General features: G+C 50.2%; 1 protein-coding gene across 2 annotated transcripts in view; it reads right to left on the reverse strand.

Annotated features, from left to right (window-relative positions):
- DPF3 (D4, zinc and double PHD fingers, family 3) overlaps positions 1-16112 on the reverse strand; it is a 202692-nt gene that overhangs the window by 35548 nt on the left and 151032 nt on the right. Inside the window, exons 4-6 of one of the 2 annotated variants that reach the window (XM_008583824.1) lie at positions 13649-13773; positions 6242-6337; positions 1369-1447 (exon numbers count right to left, since the gene is read on the reverse strand). In XM_008583824.1, the coding sequence (XP_008582046.1) occupies positions 1369-1447; positions 6242-6337; positions 13649-13773 (300 nt within the window). Of the gene's footprint in view, positions 1-1368; positions 1448-6241; positions 6338-13648; positions 13777-16112 lie in introns of both variants that reach the window. The other variant, XM_008583818.1, reaches the window with a different exon arrangement.

Raw genomic sequence — 16112 nt, forward strand, 5'->3', positions numbered from 1 at the left:
GGGTCTGAGAACCCTTTCCAGCCCACAGCCCAGAACCAGTCTCCCAAGGGCCAGCACACTTGGGTTCTTATGTGTCACAATGCCACCCAGGAAGCAAGACCCAGGCCAAAGCAGGTGCCTCCTGGTATTGCAAAGAGTTAAGTGGACACTAGGGGCTGCTCCCTCCTCATCCTGGAACAGAATGGTTCTGGGGTGGAGATGTCACCTGCAGGAGTGGTCTCAGGAATGTCACCTGCATGGTGTATTATACAGCCAAACAGGTGTCACAGAGTTTGAATTCTTCTAGTGAAATGTTCTCCAACCTGCTGTCACCCCACTGGGCACAGAATAAATTTTTGAAATCAAAAGAGACCACTGAAGAAGGAGGAAAAAGATGCTGCCCCAGCGTACTCCCCATGCCCCTCTCTCCTGGCTCTCTCCCTGCCTTTGCAGAGACAGTAGATCCTGGCAAGACATGCCGGACATCCGAGGGACCACCGTGCCAAGGCCCAGCCACAGCTTTTTGTGGCCATTCTCACAGCAGCCCTTCTCTCCCATGGCAGAGCTCTGCATCCTCAGAGAGAAGACGGGAAGGGAAGGGGTCAGGAGTGTGTCTGGGAGTGTGTCTGCCTCACCACACACAGAGTGAGCCGCTGGCGCCCGATCTGGCGAGAAGATGGCTAGGGCAAGACCTGTACACCCACCACCCCATGCTCCGGTGGGTGAAGGAGACAGAAGCTGTCCTGCACTGACCATGATCCCCCCTCCAGCTGCAGCTTCCTGGAGGTCCACCCGCTGGCCCTCCTCTCCCTCGGCCCCTCCTCAGCTCTGTCTGCAGACCCTAAACTCAGGAGCCAGGCAGTCACTTGTCCAAAAGAGGTTTCTAAAGCAAGCAAGAAAGGCTGGAGACAGATTGAGGGCTATTTATTAAAGTAAGTCATCATCATAGAAAGATTCATAGCTTGCCCTACCTAGGACAGGAGAGAGAGAGGAGGAAATTAAAGGGAAACAAACGAAAAGCCACAGGAGGCAAGTACCTTTGTCGAGGGTTTTGAGTTATGCCTTTGTTTGTACCTCTCTGAAACAGAGAAAGAAGTCCAGGATGAATCTTAAAGGAGACAGAGTGAAAGAGAGAGCGCCACAAAGGAGGCCACTGTCAGAGAGAGGACCTGCGTCCAGGGCGGGGACGTTTCCCTTGACTGGCTTCCTTCCCCTCGTGCAGCAGCAGGAGCAGCAAGCGCAGGTGTGACTGCAGTGGGGACAGAAGCAGGTGGGCTGGGGTGCAGCCTGAAAGCAGGCAACGAGCGGGCCCTGAGGCTGGGGTGTCACAGCCGAGGAAGCACAGGACCGGGTGGGGCCAGGGACAGGGGCGGAGGAGCCCATACTTACTGTCACAGACGTAAGGCTTGTCGTGGTCTTCCTGAGAGGCGGCGTCGTGCCTCCTCCTGCCACCTGCAGAGCCTCGAGCCTGGGGAGACATTGGGGTACGGGGATGCTGGTTACTATGATCATTTCTACAGTTCCTGAGCACGTGCCTGTATCTCCTGATGCCATCTTCAGCACAACCTTTGAACTAATATCTACCCCATTCTACAGGTGAGGACACTGAGGCCCGGAGAGTTTAGGCAACTTGCCCCAAGGCACTCAGCTAGTCTCTTGTACCATCTCATTAAATCTTCACAACTCCAAGAGGTAGGTGCTACCGTGATCTCATTTTGCAGATCAGGAGACTGAGGCAACACAGATAAGTAGCTCGCCCAAGGTAAACTCAGGACAGTCTGACTGAAAAGCCCATATGTACCAGATTCCTACACACTACTGCTGCCACTGGGGCCTCCTTCTCCAGCTCCTGGCCTCCCGGCTTCATGGGCACAGCATGAAGATGCCCACCCTGCTCCCTCAGCGGCTCACCTGATGGGCATGTGGGGAGCGAGAAATATAACTGTAGTCATCACCCCAGGTTCTTATGCCCCCACTTGTCACCCTCCAAGCGTGACAAGAGCCAGCCAGGCCTGGCATCCGGGCAGCAGCCCAGGCATGGAGGAGTTCCCCCTCCCCCACCCACACTTGGCCTGCTCAGTAGGGGTGGGCTTCAGCTAAGGCCTCCCTGTGTGGCCTGCCTTGGGCCTCCAGCCAGTGACAAAAACCTTGACCCCTAATGGTCTCCTGATACCACCCTGTGTGCATCTCCCAGAAAGGGTCAGCACAACCTGGGGTGGGGGTGCAACAAGCTCTACCTTCAAGAACAAAAGAGACCAGCCAGAGAGGCTGCTGGCAGCTTGTAGTCCCAGGACAGTGGCTTCAAGAATGCTGCAAGGTTTATTTTTAAACCTCTGTAAGTCCCACACTGGTCACGTGCACAGCACCCAGCCTCCTCCAGGTCATCCTCTGGAAATGACTAGAAGCACACTCCCAACTGAGGAAGGGCCCAGTGGGGTCTTTGAGGATGGAGAGGAAGGGGCAGCAGATGAGGCATAAGACACAGCAGCAGCCTGGGGACAAGGGACACGGGGCAGGCTTGGTCCCAGGGCCTGGACTGGAACAGTGGCGCCAAGGACTTCCTGGGGGACAGGCCTGGCGTGCACACACATACGCACACACACACACACACACACACACGCACTGGGGGCTTCATAGTGGCCTGTACCCAGGCCTGCGATGCTCACACACTCTCACAAAACACACACTTCACGATCAACACCACCTGCCAAGCTACCACCTCTGCCACCTCCTCAGCTTGTCTCTCTCCAAAACAAATTACAAAACTCCCCCCCATCCTATGAGTCTTTGCCCACCCTGTCCCCACTCCACCCTGCACAGGCTGACAGCCAGCAGCCTTCCTCCCCTCACCCTCATTCCTCAGAGCTGACCCCAAGAGGGAGCTGTGAGGCGCTGGCAGTCACCCCAAGGCACTGACAGTCCTCCCCGCCTGCTCACGATGCCGAGGGCGGTCACCCTCAGCTGCCCTCACCCCCACACCCCTCAGCAAAGCAGGAACAGCTTGACAGCCTGCAGCCCCGTCACAGCCGCCTCTGAGCAGGTGAAAGCAAGTCAAGCAGAATGACGAGGCAACAGCAGACTCGGGGAAGGGGCTCCAGGAGACTAAAAATACCTCGAGGGAGAGGAGGAGGAGCCGGGCAGAAGTGAAGCCAAAGCCCCTGCGTGGCCGCCAGCAGGAAGGGGAGGGCCCTGCTGACAGCCAGATTCAGTTCACTCTGCGGGGCTGAGCAGCAGGGTGACGGCGTGCCACCACACTCCCTGTGCCTCAGTTTCCTCTACTGCAAACCAGGGATTGTAGCTCCAGGGCATGTGAGGGGACATGCAAGGATGTCACTCTTACCGTCTCCCGGAAGATCTCAGGCTTGGAAACTCGGAATCCTACATGTCCTGCTGGAATGTCCCCTCCTCAGAGAAGCCCTCCCTGACCAACTCATGTCCACTCATACCCACTCCGTAGTCTCCTTCCCCTACCCTGCTTGTGATTCGAGCACACCTAGCACTGTCAGGCATTACAGTATATACGTGCTGTTTACTTGATCGTCTGTCTCCCCCGCATGAGGGTGCAGGACACGTCTACTTGGACCACCACAATTCTTAGAACCAGGCATAGGGCCAGCCACACAAGAAGCATTTAATAAACGTTTGCCGAATAAAGAAAGAAAGAAATCAGTCAGGCAGTGAGGCAATCACCTTTCGTTCTTCCCCTTCATTCTCTGTATCAAGTGCTACTGTGTCTTCCTTCAAAGGCCACCTCAGGCTTTGCATCTCCTCTCTGTTCCACACTCTAAACCACAAGCTCATCAGCTCACCCCAGAACTGCTCAAAAAACCCACCAGCTGGGGTTTTCCCTTCACATTGCCCCACCCAAGCCATCCTGCATGACTGCCAGGCCACTTAGACAAAGGGATGGAGGACGGGAGCCCGTGGTCATTCATTCACTCATTCACACGTCCACTCACCACCACCTACAACCCACTCACACATCCAAAGCAACCTAGCGCCCATCCCATCAGGCTCACCCGATGCCCATGCTCTGTCCGCATCTTCGTTTTTATTGATCCCTGATATGGACCAGCCTCTCCTCTGCCCGCCACATCTGATCCCTGCTGTACCCCCAACTAACATCCCACTCCTCCAAGCATCTGCCTCTTGTCACATGGAGGAGTAAAAAGAGCATCAGCTTTAAACTTAGACGGCCACAGGTTTATACACCAGCTACATGTCTTGGACAAGTTACTTTTCTAAGCTCTTTAGTTTTCTCAACTGTGAAATGGGCACAGCAACACCTATATAGCAGAGTCGCTGAGAGGGTTAGAACTAAGAGTGTGTGAAACCACAGGGGACAGCACTCAGTCCACAGGAAGTGCCGGTGAATTATTTTCCCCTCCTGCCCACGTTGATCTCTCTCCTCTGAACTCCTATCATGTTTGGTGAGTGCGCAGTCAGAAGCCTGCTCTTCTCTATTTGTATCATGGGTATGAGCATCTTCTCCCCTATCTTAAGGTCCTTGAGAGCAAAGATGGTATTTACTGTTTATTATGAACCCCTAACACAGCACTGTGCTGCGCGCACAGCACAAAAGCTCTATCGCATGTATGAGCTCAGTTAATTTCTACAAGTAATGAGTCAGAACAAGTAGTGTTATTCCTATTTGGCACTTGATGAAAGAGGTTCTGACTTGTCCACAGTCAGGGACAGTAGAAGGAAGAGGACCTAGGTCTCCAGACTCTATTATAGAAACCTCTGAAGCTGACTGTCCCAAAGAAGCCAATCCTTGCTCCCTGAGAACTGCCCACCCCGCTCCACTCCTCCCAATCACACACTGGTGGGCCACAGCAGGCACGACTGGACCACATGGCCCTGCCCCACTGGCCATGGTTATTGGCTGGCTCAAGGACTGGACAGTAGATATTAGAATATTTGTTATTTGAGTTGGGTATGATAATGATATCTGTTAGAGATATACACTGAGGTATGTGCCAGTTAAATGATAAAATGTCTAGGACTTGCTTTCAAATACTCCAAGAAAAATAAAAATCAAATAAAAACATAAACCAACAAAACGTAGGAGAAAAGAATAGATGAGAGAAGATAGTCAAAATATTGACAATTAGTGAAGCTGGGTGACAGCTATGTCAGGATGTACCATCGGATGGCTGCCCTGCCCAGACTGAGAAATCCCAGCTCCTGTCAACAGGTTAAAGCATCTTAGCTCACAGTGTGGGCAGTGCTAGACTACTTGCAACAGTCACCTGAGAACTTGCTTATAATATATTTTAAAGCCCTACTCCAGACCTCCTAAATCAGAATTTCTGAGTGTGGGTCACAGGAATCTACATCTCAGTAAGCTGTCTTGGTGATACGAACATTCGCCAAGGCATGAGAACCACAAGAGTAGGAAAGCTGGCCATAATTATCACTGGGTCAAACCCACGGGGCACCCAGGAATACCCTCTTGTCCCTGGGAGGGGTAAGGGCCCTGCCTTGAGCCTGGGGAGCCAGGCCCTAGGCCTAAGGGAGTTAATTCTCTAGTGGAGAGCGGCAGCTTACCCTTGGAGGTCCCACTCCACCCAGTCACTATCAGATGCCCTTAAAGACCCCTGAAGGGGACCTCAGAAAGCCCCTTTGGGCTTGAACATGAGGATGCTGGAGACCCATCTTGAATGCCTGAAAGCGCCACCCAGGCCTGGCTCCCTCCCCTCAGGGACCACTCCTGTTTTTATTCCTTCCACTGTGGATTCCCGTCTGCTGTTCCCTGGGCTCTGACCTCTTCCTCGCCCCATTCCAGGACCACAAGCCTCCAAAGCTCACGCCAAACCCACTTGGAGCCATTAGCTACAGCCCCACGCTTCCCCAGGATGTTCCTACTCTCTACCTGGTGAAGCGCACCCCGAAGCAGGCGTCCCAACCCTGTCATTCGGGGGCAGCCTCAGTGACAACAAGGCAGGAAACCTTCAGCCCTCTTTAATGACCAAGTATGAGTACAACACACACATGCCCCTCGTCCTCCACCCTCCCCCTGCCTCACCGTCCTCTCGGGGCACCATCCACCTCCTCTCCTCCTTCTTGCCAGCTCTAAACTCTTCCAGGCTATGACCTGGGATCACAAATCTTCTGGAATCTTCCTCTCTGAGTGTTCTCCCAGTACGACCATGGATAGGATCTCCATCTAGCTGCAGTGGGACCTTGCGTCTGGGGATCAATTGTTTCCTGGCCTCGGCCTCCCCGGTCTCTTTCCTCCCTCATGGCACCCCCAACTTACCCGTCCTCTGGTCCTGTTCTTTCGCTTGGGAATATCTTCTTCTAAATCCTCTTCTTCGTTCCCTTCTTCGACATTTTCATCATTTTCCAAAACCCTCTGAAACAAGAGGAAAATAAATAGAAGAGTTAAGAAAGAAAATGCAAAGGAGAAAACCGTGCCAGGGTAATTTGGGGGTGTTCTGTTTTGTTGTTTTTTTTAACAAAGTGAAGATGCTTGGGAAGTCGGGCCTCTGCAATGCTGCCCAGGAGATCGGGCTCTTGGTGGTACTGACACCCTCCCAAACCCTTGGGCACCTTCCAGCCAAGTCCTCCCAGAACACTGAACCCCTTTTCAACTCTTTTTGCCAAAGAAGAGTTTTCTAACAAGAGAATATTCTGATACAAGTGCTTTTCTATGTTGGGCCAAGATGTTTTATCAAAACTTACTTTTTTTTTTTTTTTCTTTTCGTGACCAGTAAGGGGATCGTAACCCTTGGCTTGGTGTCACCCGCACCACGCTCAGCCAGTGAGCACACCAGCCATCCCTAAATAGGATCCGAACCTGCGGTGGGGGGAGCGCCACACTCTCTGGAGTGAGCCACAGGGACGGCCCTACTTTCTTAAATGTAATGTTTCCTTGTGTTCCCAAAGGGCCACTTCAGAAATATTTAAAATACGTTTATGTTTTTCCCTGCCATTCTGGAATCCTGCCCTGTTTGATGCAAACAAGTAACTTCCTGTTCATTTGACCAGATTTAACATTATTATTCTGTTCATAATAATCCATAGTCTTTTTTTTTTAAGAAAAATAGATTTTCATTACAGCACATGACTTGTGCTTAAAGATCTGAATTCAAATTATCCCTCTCCAGCAGCCCTGTGAGTCACATTGCCGCGTAGAATTCTATTTCCATTTTGCAGGTGAATAAACCGATGTTGAAAACAGTTTTGACTGTTCAAGATCAGACAGCCAAGCCATGACCAAAGCAAAGTCAGGTTTATCAGCTCAGTTTCCCATTCATTTCTCAGCCCTGGTGACTGAGAATTCCAAGGTACATTACAGCATACTGTTCATGTAGGGCCCCCCCCTTTAGAGGACAGTGGGGGGAGGTAGGGTATTTACCTCTAGGTTCAAGGAGGGATAAAAGATTGTGGCAGAGGACGCAGCCCCCCATAGGGGGAGAAGGATAAGAGGGAAGGGGCATGGAGCTTACTGGACTCCATGTCAGGGCTCTGGGATGTTCTTTATGAGCTCACTGTGTGACCTTGGGCAAGTCACCATCTCTTCATGCCTCAGTTTCCCCAATTATAAAATAAGAATATATTCCTTCATTCAGTCTACAAACATGTATCTAGTGCTGACTACATGGCAGGCACTGTGCTAGGCAAGCTACGAAATGGGTCCTGGTCCCAAAGGAACTTTACAGTCTAATGAAGGGAAGACAGATTTAAACAGCATACATCACCATATAATTACAACTTTTATAAAAACAGTGCAAGGCAAGTTCAAGGTGCCATGAGAGAGTGTTAGAAGGGAATTCTACCTAATCTGAAGGTCGAGGAAGGCTTACCTGAGGATGTGACCTAAGGGAGCTAGATCTGGAGGAGGAGCAAAGACTGGCCATGTGAGTGGACACAGAGCAGGCAGGGAAAGAGGGAAAGGTGACAAGGCAGAGAGAACAGCATGAGCAAACTCCCGGAGGCAGGGAGAGGAGCATGGCTTGTCCAGGGAGCAGAAAGAGGCTCGGGTGACCAGAGCTCAGGGGCTCAGGGAGAGATAGCATAAGATGGAGCTAGAAAGGTGGGCAGGTACCACATTGCCCCGGATAACACCATCTCCCCATCCTGTGGTGTCAGTGCAAAAGTCACACAAACTACGAACAGGCTTAGAAAGCTGTGTACTGCCATCACTGTTCAAGTGGCCTCCTGGACAATGTCTCTGGTCCATCCTCAAAGCAGGAAGCCCAGGAGTGAGTAACCAGTGATCTTCTGCCACTGCCTGCTTGCCAGAGTGTCCTGCTCCAATCACAGGGGTCAGGATACTGATGGTCACTCAGTCCTTCCAAAGAACTCAAACAGGTCTAGTGAGTTCTTCTCTGGCTTCTCTACTAGGTTTATTTGGGAAGCCACAAGCTGACAGTACTTCTGGGTGTCTGGGCCCACCTTAGCCATCTAACAGAGAAATAGCATCGTCTGCTGGGCACCACCTCTGGCCCACAGCTAGGAAATGTTGGCCCACGTCCAGAGCAAGCCCCTTGGGTTCCTGACTTGTAGGTAGGAACACTAGTGAAAGTCGAGCCAGACAATGACAGGTCAAGTGCTCTGCAGCCACTGGTGAAGAGGTATGGTGTGAATATAAGGTATATTATCACAACTGCTGCTGCTGTTCATATAGCCATCTTGAAAACTTTCCAGGTCTTGACGTCATTTAATCATGGTAAGTTTCAAGTACCTCAAAGAGAAAGGTCATGCCTCTGGCATCTCAGTACAATTCTGACTCCACTCATTTTTCATTATAAGGATATTTATTACCTGCAATGTGGACTCTGGACTGGAAGGTGAAAGACTAGAGAAGGCGGCTGAGCTAGTCCCCAGAGCATCGCTTGGCCTTGATGTCCAGTAGTAAACTGACTTCTCTTCCCCTGGAGGCTCCCTCCCTCTTCCTGTCAGCTTCCCTGTGACTCTAGAGCCTCCCTGGGACCTCAGATGTGATGACAGCTGCCCTAGTGTGTTTGCATTTCCTGCAATGCGGCCCTGACCCCAGAAGCCTCTCTACATAGCTCGGGAGGAGCCAGCAGTTCCTAACAAAGCTGTCTCGGCCCAGGCAGCAGAGGGGGAGTCCTGTATTAGGAGTGAAGGGCAGGGGTGGTCCAACTACAGAACCAGCTGATCCCCTGCTGACATTCCCTGTCCAAGGACATTATCTGAAAAATAAACACATTTTAAAATAACTTTTCTCCCTGTTGCTCTAAGCAGTCTTTACAGTGATGATAACAGTGATTTGGAGTTGTGTTTTAAAAAAATAAATAATTCCTTTTTCAAGACTCCATTATCTCTGGCCTGGAATACTGCAACAATCTCAGAACTGATTTCCCTCCCTCTACTGCTGGCCTGTATCCAATCCCTTCTCCATGCAACAGCCAGAGGGATCTCTATGAAATATAAACTCACTGCCCTGATTAAAATCCTCCACGTGGCTTCCTTTTTCATTTCACATGACACCAAAAGCCACTTCTGTGTCCTGTGAGACCTGAGTGATCTGGTCCCTGCCCACCTGCCTACTCCATCCTGGGCTTTTCTCTCCCTGGCACCATGCTCTGGCCACACAGGCCTCCCGTCTGTTCTCAAGACATGATGAGCTCTGACCTATGTGGGGGTGTCACAAACACTGTTCCTCGTCCCCGGGATTCTCACTTTGCTGGCTCCCTCTCATCCCATAGAACTGAGGGTAAATCCCCCGTCTGCGCTCTGACCTATGTGGGGGTGTCACAAACACTGTTCCTCGTCCCTGGGATTCTCACTTTGCTGGCTCCCTCTCATCCCATAGAACTGAGGGTAAATCCCCCGTCTGCCTTAGGACACTACCTAGATTCTGTCCCACCTCTTACACTGATCTTCAAACTGGTTGTTCTCATGGCATTTATCCTAAAATGCAATTATTTTATTTGCTTTACTTGTTTTCTGTCTGTACGTCATACTAGAATATGAGTGGAGGGGACAGGTCTCTTTTGGGCTCTCTGTTTCTCAGAGGAGGCTCTCATTAAACTTTGGTCAAATGAAGGAATGAATGTATGAAACAATATAGCTCATTTTCTACATATGTATTTTAATAATGTAAAGCCAATAAAACATGCAAATTCATTTGGCTTATATGGTCCTGGTTTTATCTTCTAGCACAGCAGATAGTAGCGTCTCTGCACATAGTAGACATTCAGCGTGTGTTGGGAGTGATGGTGGTGATGATGATACAACAGTGATGACCCATGTACCAGCGAGTGCTGGAGAAGAAGAGCTCAAACCCACCACCAGCTTTAGAGAAGGGCTACACATCACTAGAGTATCAAGACTCTGAGCAATGGTTCTGCTCCTTTCACTGACTGTGTCAAATTACACTAACTGAACAAAAAATACTCTGACAGGTAATACAGAGATGGTAGACCTTGACTTCACAATCTGACGGTCCAAAAATGGGGGCTAATACATGAACAGCAAATACACACACACGGAAGAAAGCAGTAGCTGTCCTAAACACCAGAGCAAGACGAGATCCCTCTGGCTGGTGGGGGATCAAGGAAAGGCTTGATGAGGAAGGTGGCGTTGGGGCTGAGCCTAAAAGATGAGTGGAATTTGTACATGTGGAGATGGAAGAAAAGGCACACCAGACAAAGGGCACAGCATGACCAAAGACACTGAGAGAACAAGGCTGTAGAACAGAGGGAGTAACGGAGTAATGGAGAGTAAGCCTGAAAACTAGGCTAGGACAAGAGAAGGGAGGCCTAGGAAGGTCGTGCCCATTGTGTTGGGTTTATTTAGTAGAAAACAAAAGGTTTTTTAGCAAGGGAGTGGCACAAAGAGAGTTTTGCCTCAGAACAGAAGGTCAGCTAGAAAAGTAGGACGTTTTGGAGAGGGGAAGGACTGGGGACAGGGTGACTTGCTGGAATCTGTTCACTCATGCACCCTCTGGGCAAATACTCATTGTGCGTCTATTACGTGCCAAGCACCATTCAGGTGCATGAAATATATTAGTTAGCAAAATAGCCAAAGGATCCTCTTGCCCTTGAGGAGTTTACATTCTATTAGAAGAAAACAGACAACAAATAATATAATAAGTAAATTTCAAAGTACGTTATATGGTGATAAAAGTAATGGGAAAAAGAAAAGGAAAGGAGAGGAACAGAATCAGAAGAGCTGGGGTGGGCAGGGCACAGGCTGAGGTATTAAACAGAGCAGTCAGGGTATGCCTTGTAGAGAAGGAGAGTTAAGAGCAGAGACCTGGAGAAGGCAAGGGTGAGAGCCAAGCAGGCATCTGGGGGAAGGACTTTCCAGACACAGGAAACAGCCAGAGCAGAAGCCCGATGGCAGGGGCATGCCTGGCACGTTCTAGGAGCAGCAAAGAGAGGTCGCACCTGGAGCCAAATGAGCAAGGAAAAGAGGAAGGAGCCCAGTCAGAGAGGGGTGAGAGGGCTCTGACTTTCACTCTGAGACCAAAGGGGCCACCGCAGGGTTTTGAGCACAAGAATGATGGAAACCAACTTAAATTTTAAGAAGCTCCCTCTCCTGTGGTACATCCAGACAACAGAATATTATTCAGCATTAGATATAAATGAGCAATCAAAGCCATGAAAAGGCACGAAGAAACCTTAAATGGACACAGCTAAGTAAAAGAAGCCAATCTGAAAAGGCTACACACTATAGGAGCCCAAGCATATGACACTCTGGAAAAGGCAAAACTATGGAGACAGTGAAAAGATCAGTGGTTGCCAGGGGTCAGGAGGGAGGGAGGGAGGGACAGGCAGAACGCAGAGGAGTTTTCGGGCAGTAAAACTATCCCATTTTATATTATAATAGTGGGTACATGTCATTATAAATTTGTCCAAACCCATTCAATGTACAACATCAAGAGTGAACCCTCATGTAAACTATGGGCTGTGGGTGACAATGACGTGTCAACGTAGGTTCATGAATTGTAACAAACGCACCACTCCGGAGGGGGACGTTGATAACAGGGGAGGCTGTGCATGTGTGAGGGCAGTGGGCATACAGGAAACCTCTGTTCCTTCCAATCCTGAGAACCTTAAACTTCTGTTATAAATTTTTTTTTTCTTTTTTAAAAGGCTCCTTCTCCGGCATGAGCAGAGAGACTATTGAGAAGGCAATCACAGCCACTCAAATGAGAGATGAGAGTGGCCTGGACCGGGTAGCAGCGGTGGCCGTGGGGAGAAGGGGCTATGCTCTGGATTTACATTGAAGGCACAGTCAACAGGATTCCTGACGGATGGGATGGTGGATGCGAGAGAAAGGTGGGAGTCAAAGACGACTCCAAGGTCTGTTACACAAATAAAGGTCACAGTTAATGAGGATCTTTACTAGGGCTGAAGCTCACGGAAACAAGAGGAGGGAACAAATAAAAGCCAGGTTGTGGCAACTTCATGGAAAAGACTCAACCATTCATCTGAACACAGCGATGGCAGAGAAGAAGACCAGAGTCACTGATTCATTCATCACCTTTACTGAGACCCTACTGCGCAAGGTCCCAGAGATACGACGGCAAACACAACAGCATGGTCCAGACTTGATGGAACTCACAGACTGGTGGTACTTATTAAGCAAACCAAAAATGTATTTGTTATTATTATTAATTATAATTTTAATAAAGTAATAGATAAATTAAGTAAATATAAACATTAGTTAAATATTAAATTAATAAATATATAATGTGTATAACATAAAATAGAAAAATTAATATGCAATATAAATTTAGTATAAATATAGGTTAACTTTAATAATTTAATTATATTTAATTATTTGTGCTATTTAATATTAGTATTAATTAATATTTTTACAATACTCTGTGCCACGCAGTGTATTAGACACTATAGTAGGGGATGAAAAACAAATAGGAAAAGGCAGCAGCAACACCAATCTAACCCTCTGTAGTGGTGTGAACAGAGAGGAGCAGACACATGGGGATAGAAGCAACTGCCCTGCAGGAGGGTGACAGCCGATGCACGTGTAAACTGGCCATGAAGGATGCATGTGTGTGCTGGGAAAGGACTGAGGAGTCTGCTGAGCCAGAGCTGGGCTGGGGAGTGAGGACGGAGGGACAGGAATGAGGCAGGGACCAGCTGCTGCAGACACCCCTGAGTCTCGAGCCTGGACAGTGGACTGTGCGTTCCACGGGGGTGAGCGCTCAGTCTGTTTGGTTTGCAAGGACCTAGCACAGTACCTGGTGCTTAGTAGGCTTAATAAACGATGCACGTGTGTGCTGGGAAAGGACTGAGGAGTCTGCTGAGCCAGAGCTGGGCTGGGGAGTGAGGACGGAGGGACAGGGATGAGGCAGGGACCAGCTGCTGCAGACACCCCTGAGTCTCGAGCCTGGACAGTGGACTGTGCGTTCCACGGGGGCGAGTGCTCAGTCTGTTTGGTTTGCAAGGACCTAGCACAGTACCTGGTGCTTAGTAGGCTTAATAAATACATCTCAAATGGATAAATGGGGAAACAAAGAGAGAGGAACAGACTGGAAGGGAATAAGAACTTCTTCTGGGGAACACGTTAAATCAAAAAAGAGTTGGTGAGCTTCCTAACAACAGTTGCCATGAGGCAGTGTGAGATGTCACCCTAGCCCGTGAGATGAGGCTCCAGAGCCAGTGCTGGAGTTCTGGAAGCTCAACAGGGGTGCCACATGGCTCCCCCAGGGGCACAGAAATACCTGTATTTCCTGGATGCTCTCCTCTTCTCTGGCATCCACCTTCTTCTCAACCCCCTCACCCCGGAGCAATGCTTCCAGCGTGGTGCTCTCTGAGGTGAAGCCATCTTTCTTCAAGGGCAGCTCTACTTCTGCAAAAAAGAAACAGAAAGGCAGGTCAGGCCACCAAGAGCAGGTGGAGCAGGTGGAGCTGGTGGCACAGGAGGGATGGTCCTTGAGGCCATGCAAAGACCACAGCTCCCAGGTGGGACTCCAGATGGCCTGTGCTCTCTCCTGGAGGAACAGGAACACTGGACTTGAGTCTAGCTTTTCCGGCTCCATTTCATAATCCCAGATAGATCCCGACCCTGCCCGCACCCTCAGGGAAGGCTGAGGCAGAGCAGAAAGGCTGCCAGAGGGACACGGGATCAGACGGTCTGAGTCTCAGTCTTGCCTCTGCCACTCTCCGGCCAGGTGACACAGGGCAAGGTGCTCGAGTTGCCTGGAGTCTGTTTCTGCATCTCCAAAGTGAGGAATACAATGCCCAATGCCACGAGTTTGCTTTGGGGGGCAGAAACATGTTCATGTACGTTCAGTGTTTTGAAAACTCTCAGGCAGTACACCGGCATTGCCTCAATTATCATTTTTCCCTCCATCTCTCCCACCTCTTGCCTGGCAGCTCCACGACTGACCACCCCATGGCCATGCGGGCTGCCCGGCCCCAGTGTACTCCATGAACAGTTACTTCAGCCTCGGGGGGCTGCTCTCATCAGCTCACCGGAAGCGGAGGCCTCAAAAGCCAAGGGAAGGGAAGGAGTGAGGCAAACGCCAGACAGCCTCAGACCAGCAGAGTGGCACCGCAGTGAAGACGCACCAGGACAGACGGGCGGAGTGGGTGCCGCAGTGAGTGCTCACCAGGGGGGATGGGCGGAGTGGGTGCCGCAGTGAATATACACCAGGGGGGATGGGCGGAGTGGGTGCCGCAGTGCCCGTGCACCAGGGCTTTTTTCTGATAACATCAGGAGTCTGATGGGCTAACTAGGGCTGAGGTCACCAGGCCAACTGAGCAGTGGTAGCCAGAGCCAGCCCTGCCCATGACAGAAACCAGAGAAAGAGGTTGAACCCCTTCCTCAAGGTGTCCCCCAAACTCCTGACCTGACAGAGATTCTGTTGTTTTTTTAAATTAAAAACAGAAACCAAAGTTACAAGTGATTATATTTTGATTTACTACAAAATATTCCTGCACACCCCTCCCTGTCCCTGGCAGTTGGAGGTGGGGTTCCTACCACTGTATCAGGAAAGGTGGGTGCACGAACACGATGTGGGAGAACAGTCGGGGGAAACAAACGGCCCACTGCTGGGGGGGAGTTGAGAGTTTAGGGCAGGGACCATTTACAGAGGTGTGGACAGGATTACGGGACCCAGCAAGGAATGGTGCAGTGCCCCAGGAGAGTTTCCGGCGAGGAGCCATACCACCGCCATTCCTGCAGGGACAGAGGGAGAAAGCACCACAGCAGAGCAGGGCAGGAGCTGTGGCTTGCAGCGCAGGAGCCCAGAGGCCAGGGGACCAGGGGAACCATAGCCCAACCGCTCTCTCCCCCTTCCTCCATCTTTCTGCTGTGCCCTCGCCCATTGGCCAAGCTCAGGGAGCCTCAGCGATGTACCCACCGCAGTCAGCGCTCTGGGGCACAGCACAGCATAAAGAAGGACAAAGGGTGGATCTGGAAGGGCAAATGGAAGCCAGCAGCATGATAGAGCCCTGCTCCACTGGGCTTTCTTCTGACTGTGGTGGAACTCCACCTACCCTTTCCATTTCGTCCACCAGAAAGAGACGTAAGCTGACCATTCCACAGGGAAGGGGCACCCGGGCATCCCACTAAAACTGAACAAATACACACCCATGGGTGACCAGCCCCCAGAAAAAGAAAGCAGGAAGGAGAAACAGTATCTAAAATCTTTTGAGAGAGGCAAGGTCTTTGGGATTTTTCTTACCAAAAAAGGAGAGCAGAGGAACCACCTCCATCAAGAACTCCCACTAAATCAGCCACCTCTGGAACACATCCATCCATCTATTCATTCAACAAATGTTTACCAAGCACCTGCCACGTGACAACCGCTGTGCTGGGACTAAGTACACAGTAGGTGAACCAAATAAAGACAGGCCCTGCCGTTAGGTGGTTTACAGTATGAAGAGACATTAAATGCTAAATACCAAATAAAGATGCAATTATGAATTGTCTTAAGTGCTCTGGAGGAAAGCAACAGAGTGAAATGTGAAAGAATAAAGGGGGATAGGGTCTACTTTAGGTCACAGAGTCAGGGAAGGCCTGTGTGATGGAGTCACATTTAAGTGGAGTGTCAGAAAAATAGTCAATTGTGTGCTTTAATGAGTTCGGAACATTCAGCTCCACAGCTTGCTCTGATGACATATTACCTTTTCTCCCAAGTCAGAAAAGTCTTCGAAGTGTCTAATCTAAAACAATTAAAG

Source organism: Galeopterus variegatus, unplaced genomic scaffold (genome assembly GCF_000696425.1).
Source record: "Galeopterus variegatus unplaced genomic scaffold, G_variegatus-3.0.2 Scaffold101, whole genome shotgun sequence".
Lineage (NCBI taxonomy): Eukaryota > Metazoa > Chordata > Mammalia > Dermoptera > Cynocephalidae > Galeopterus > Galeopterus variegatus.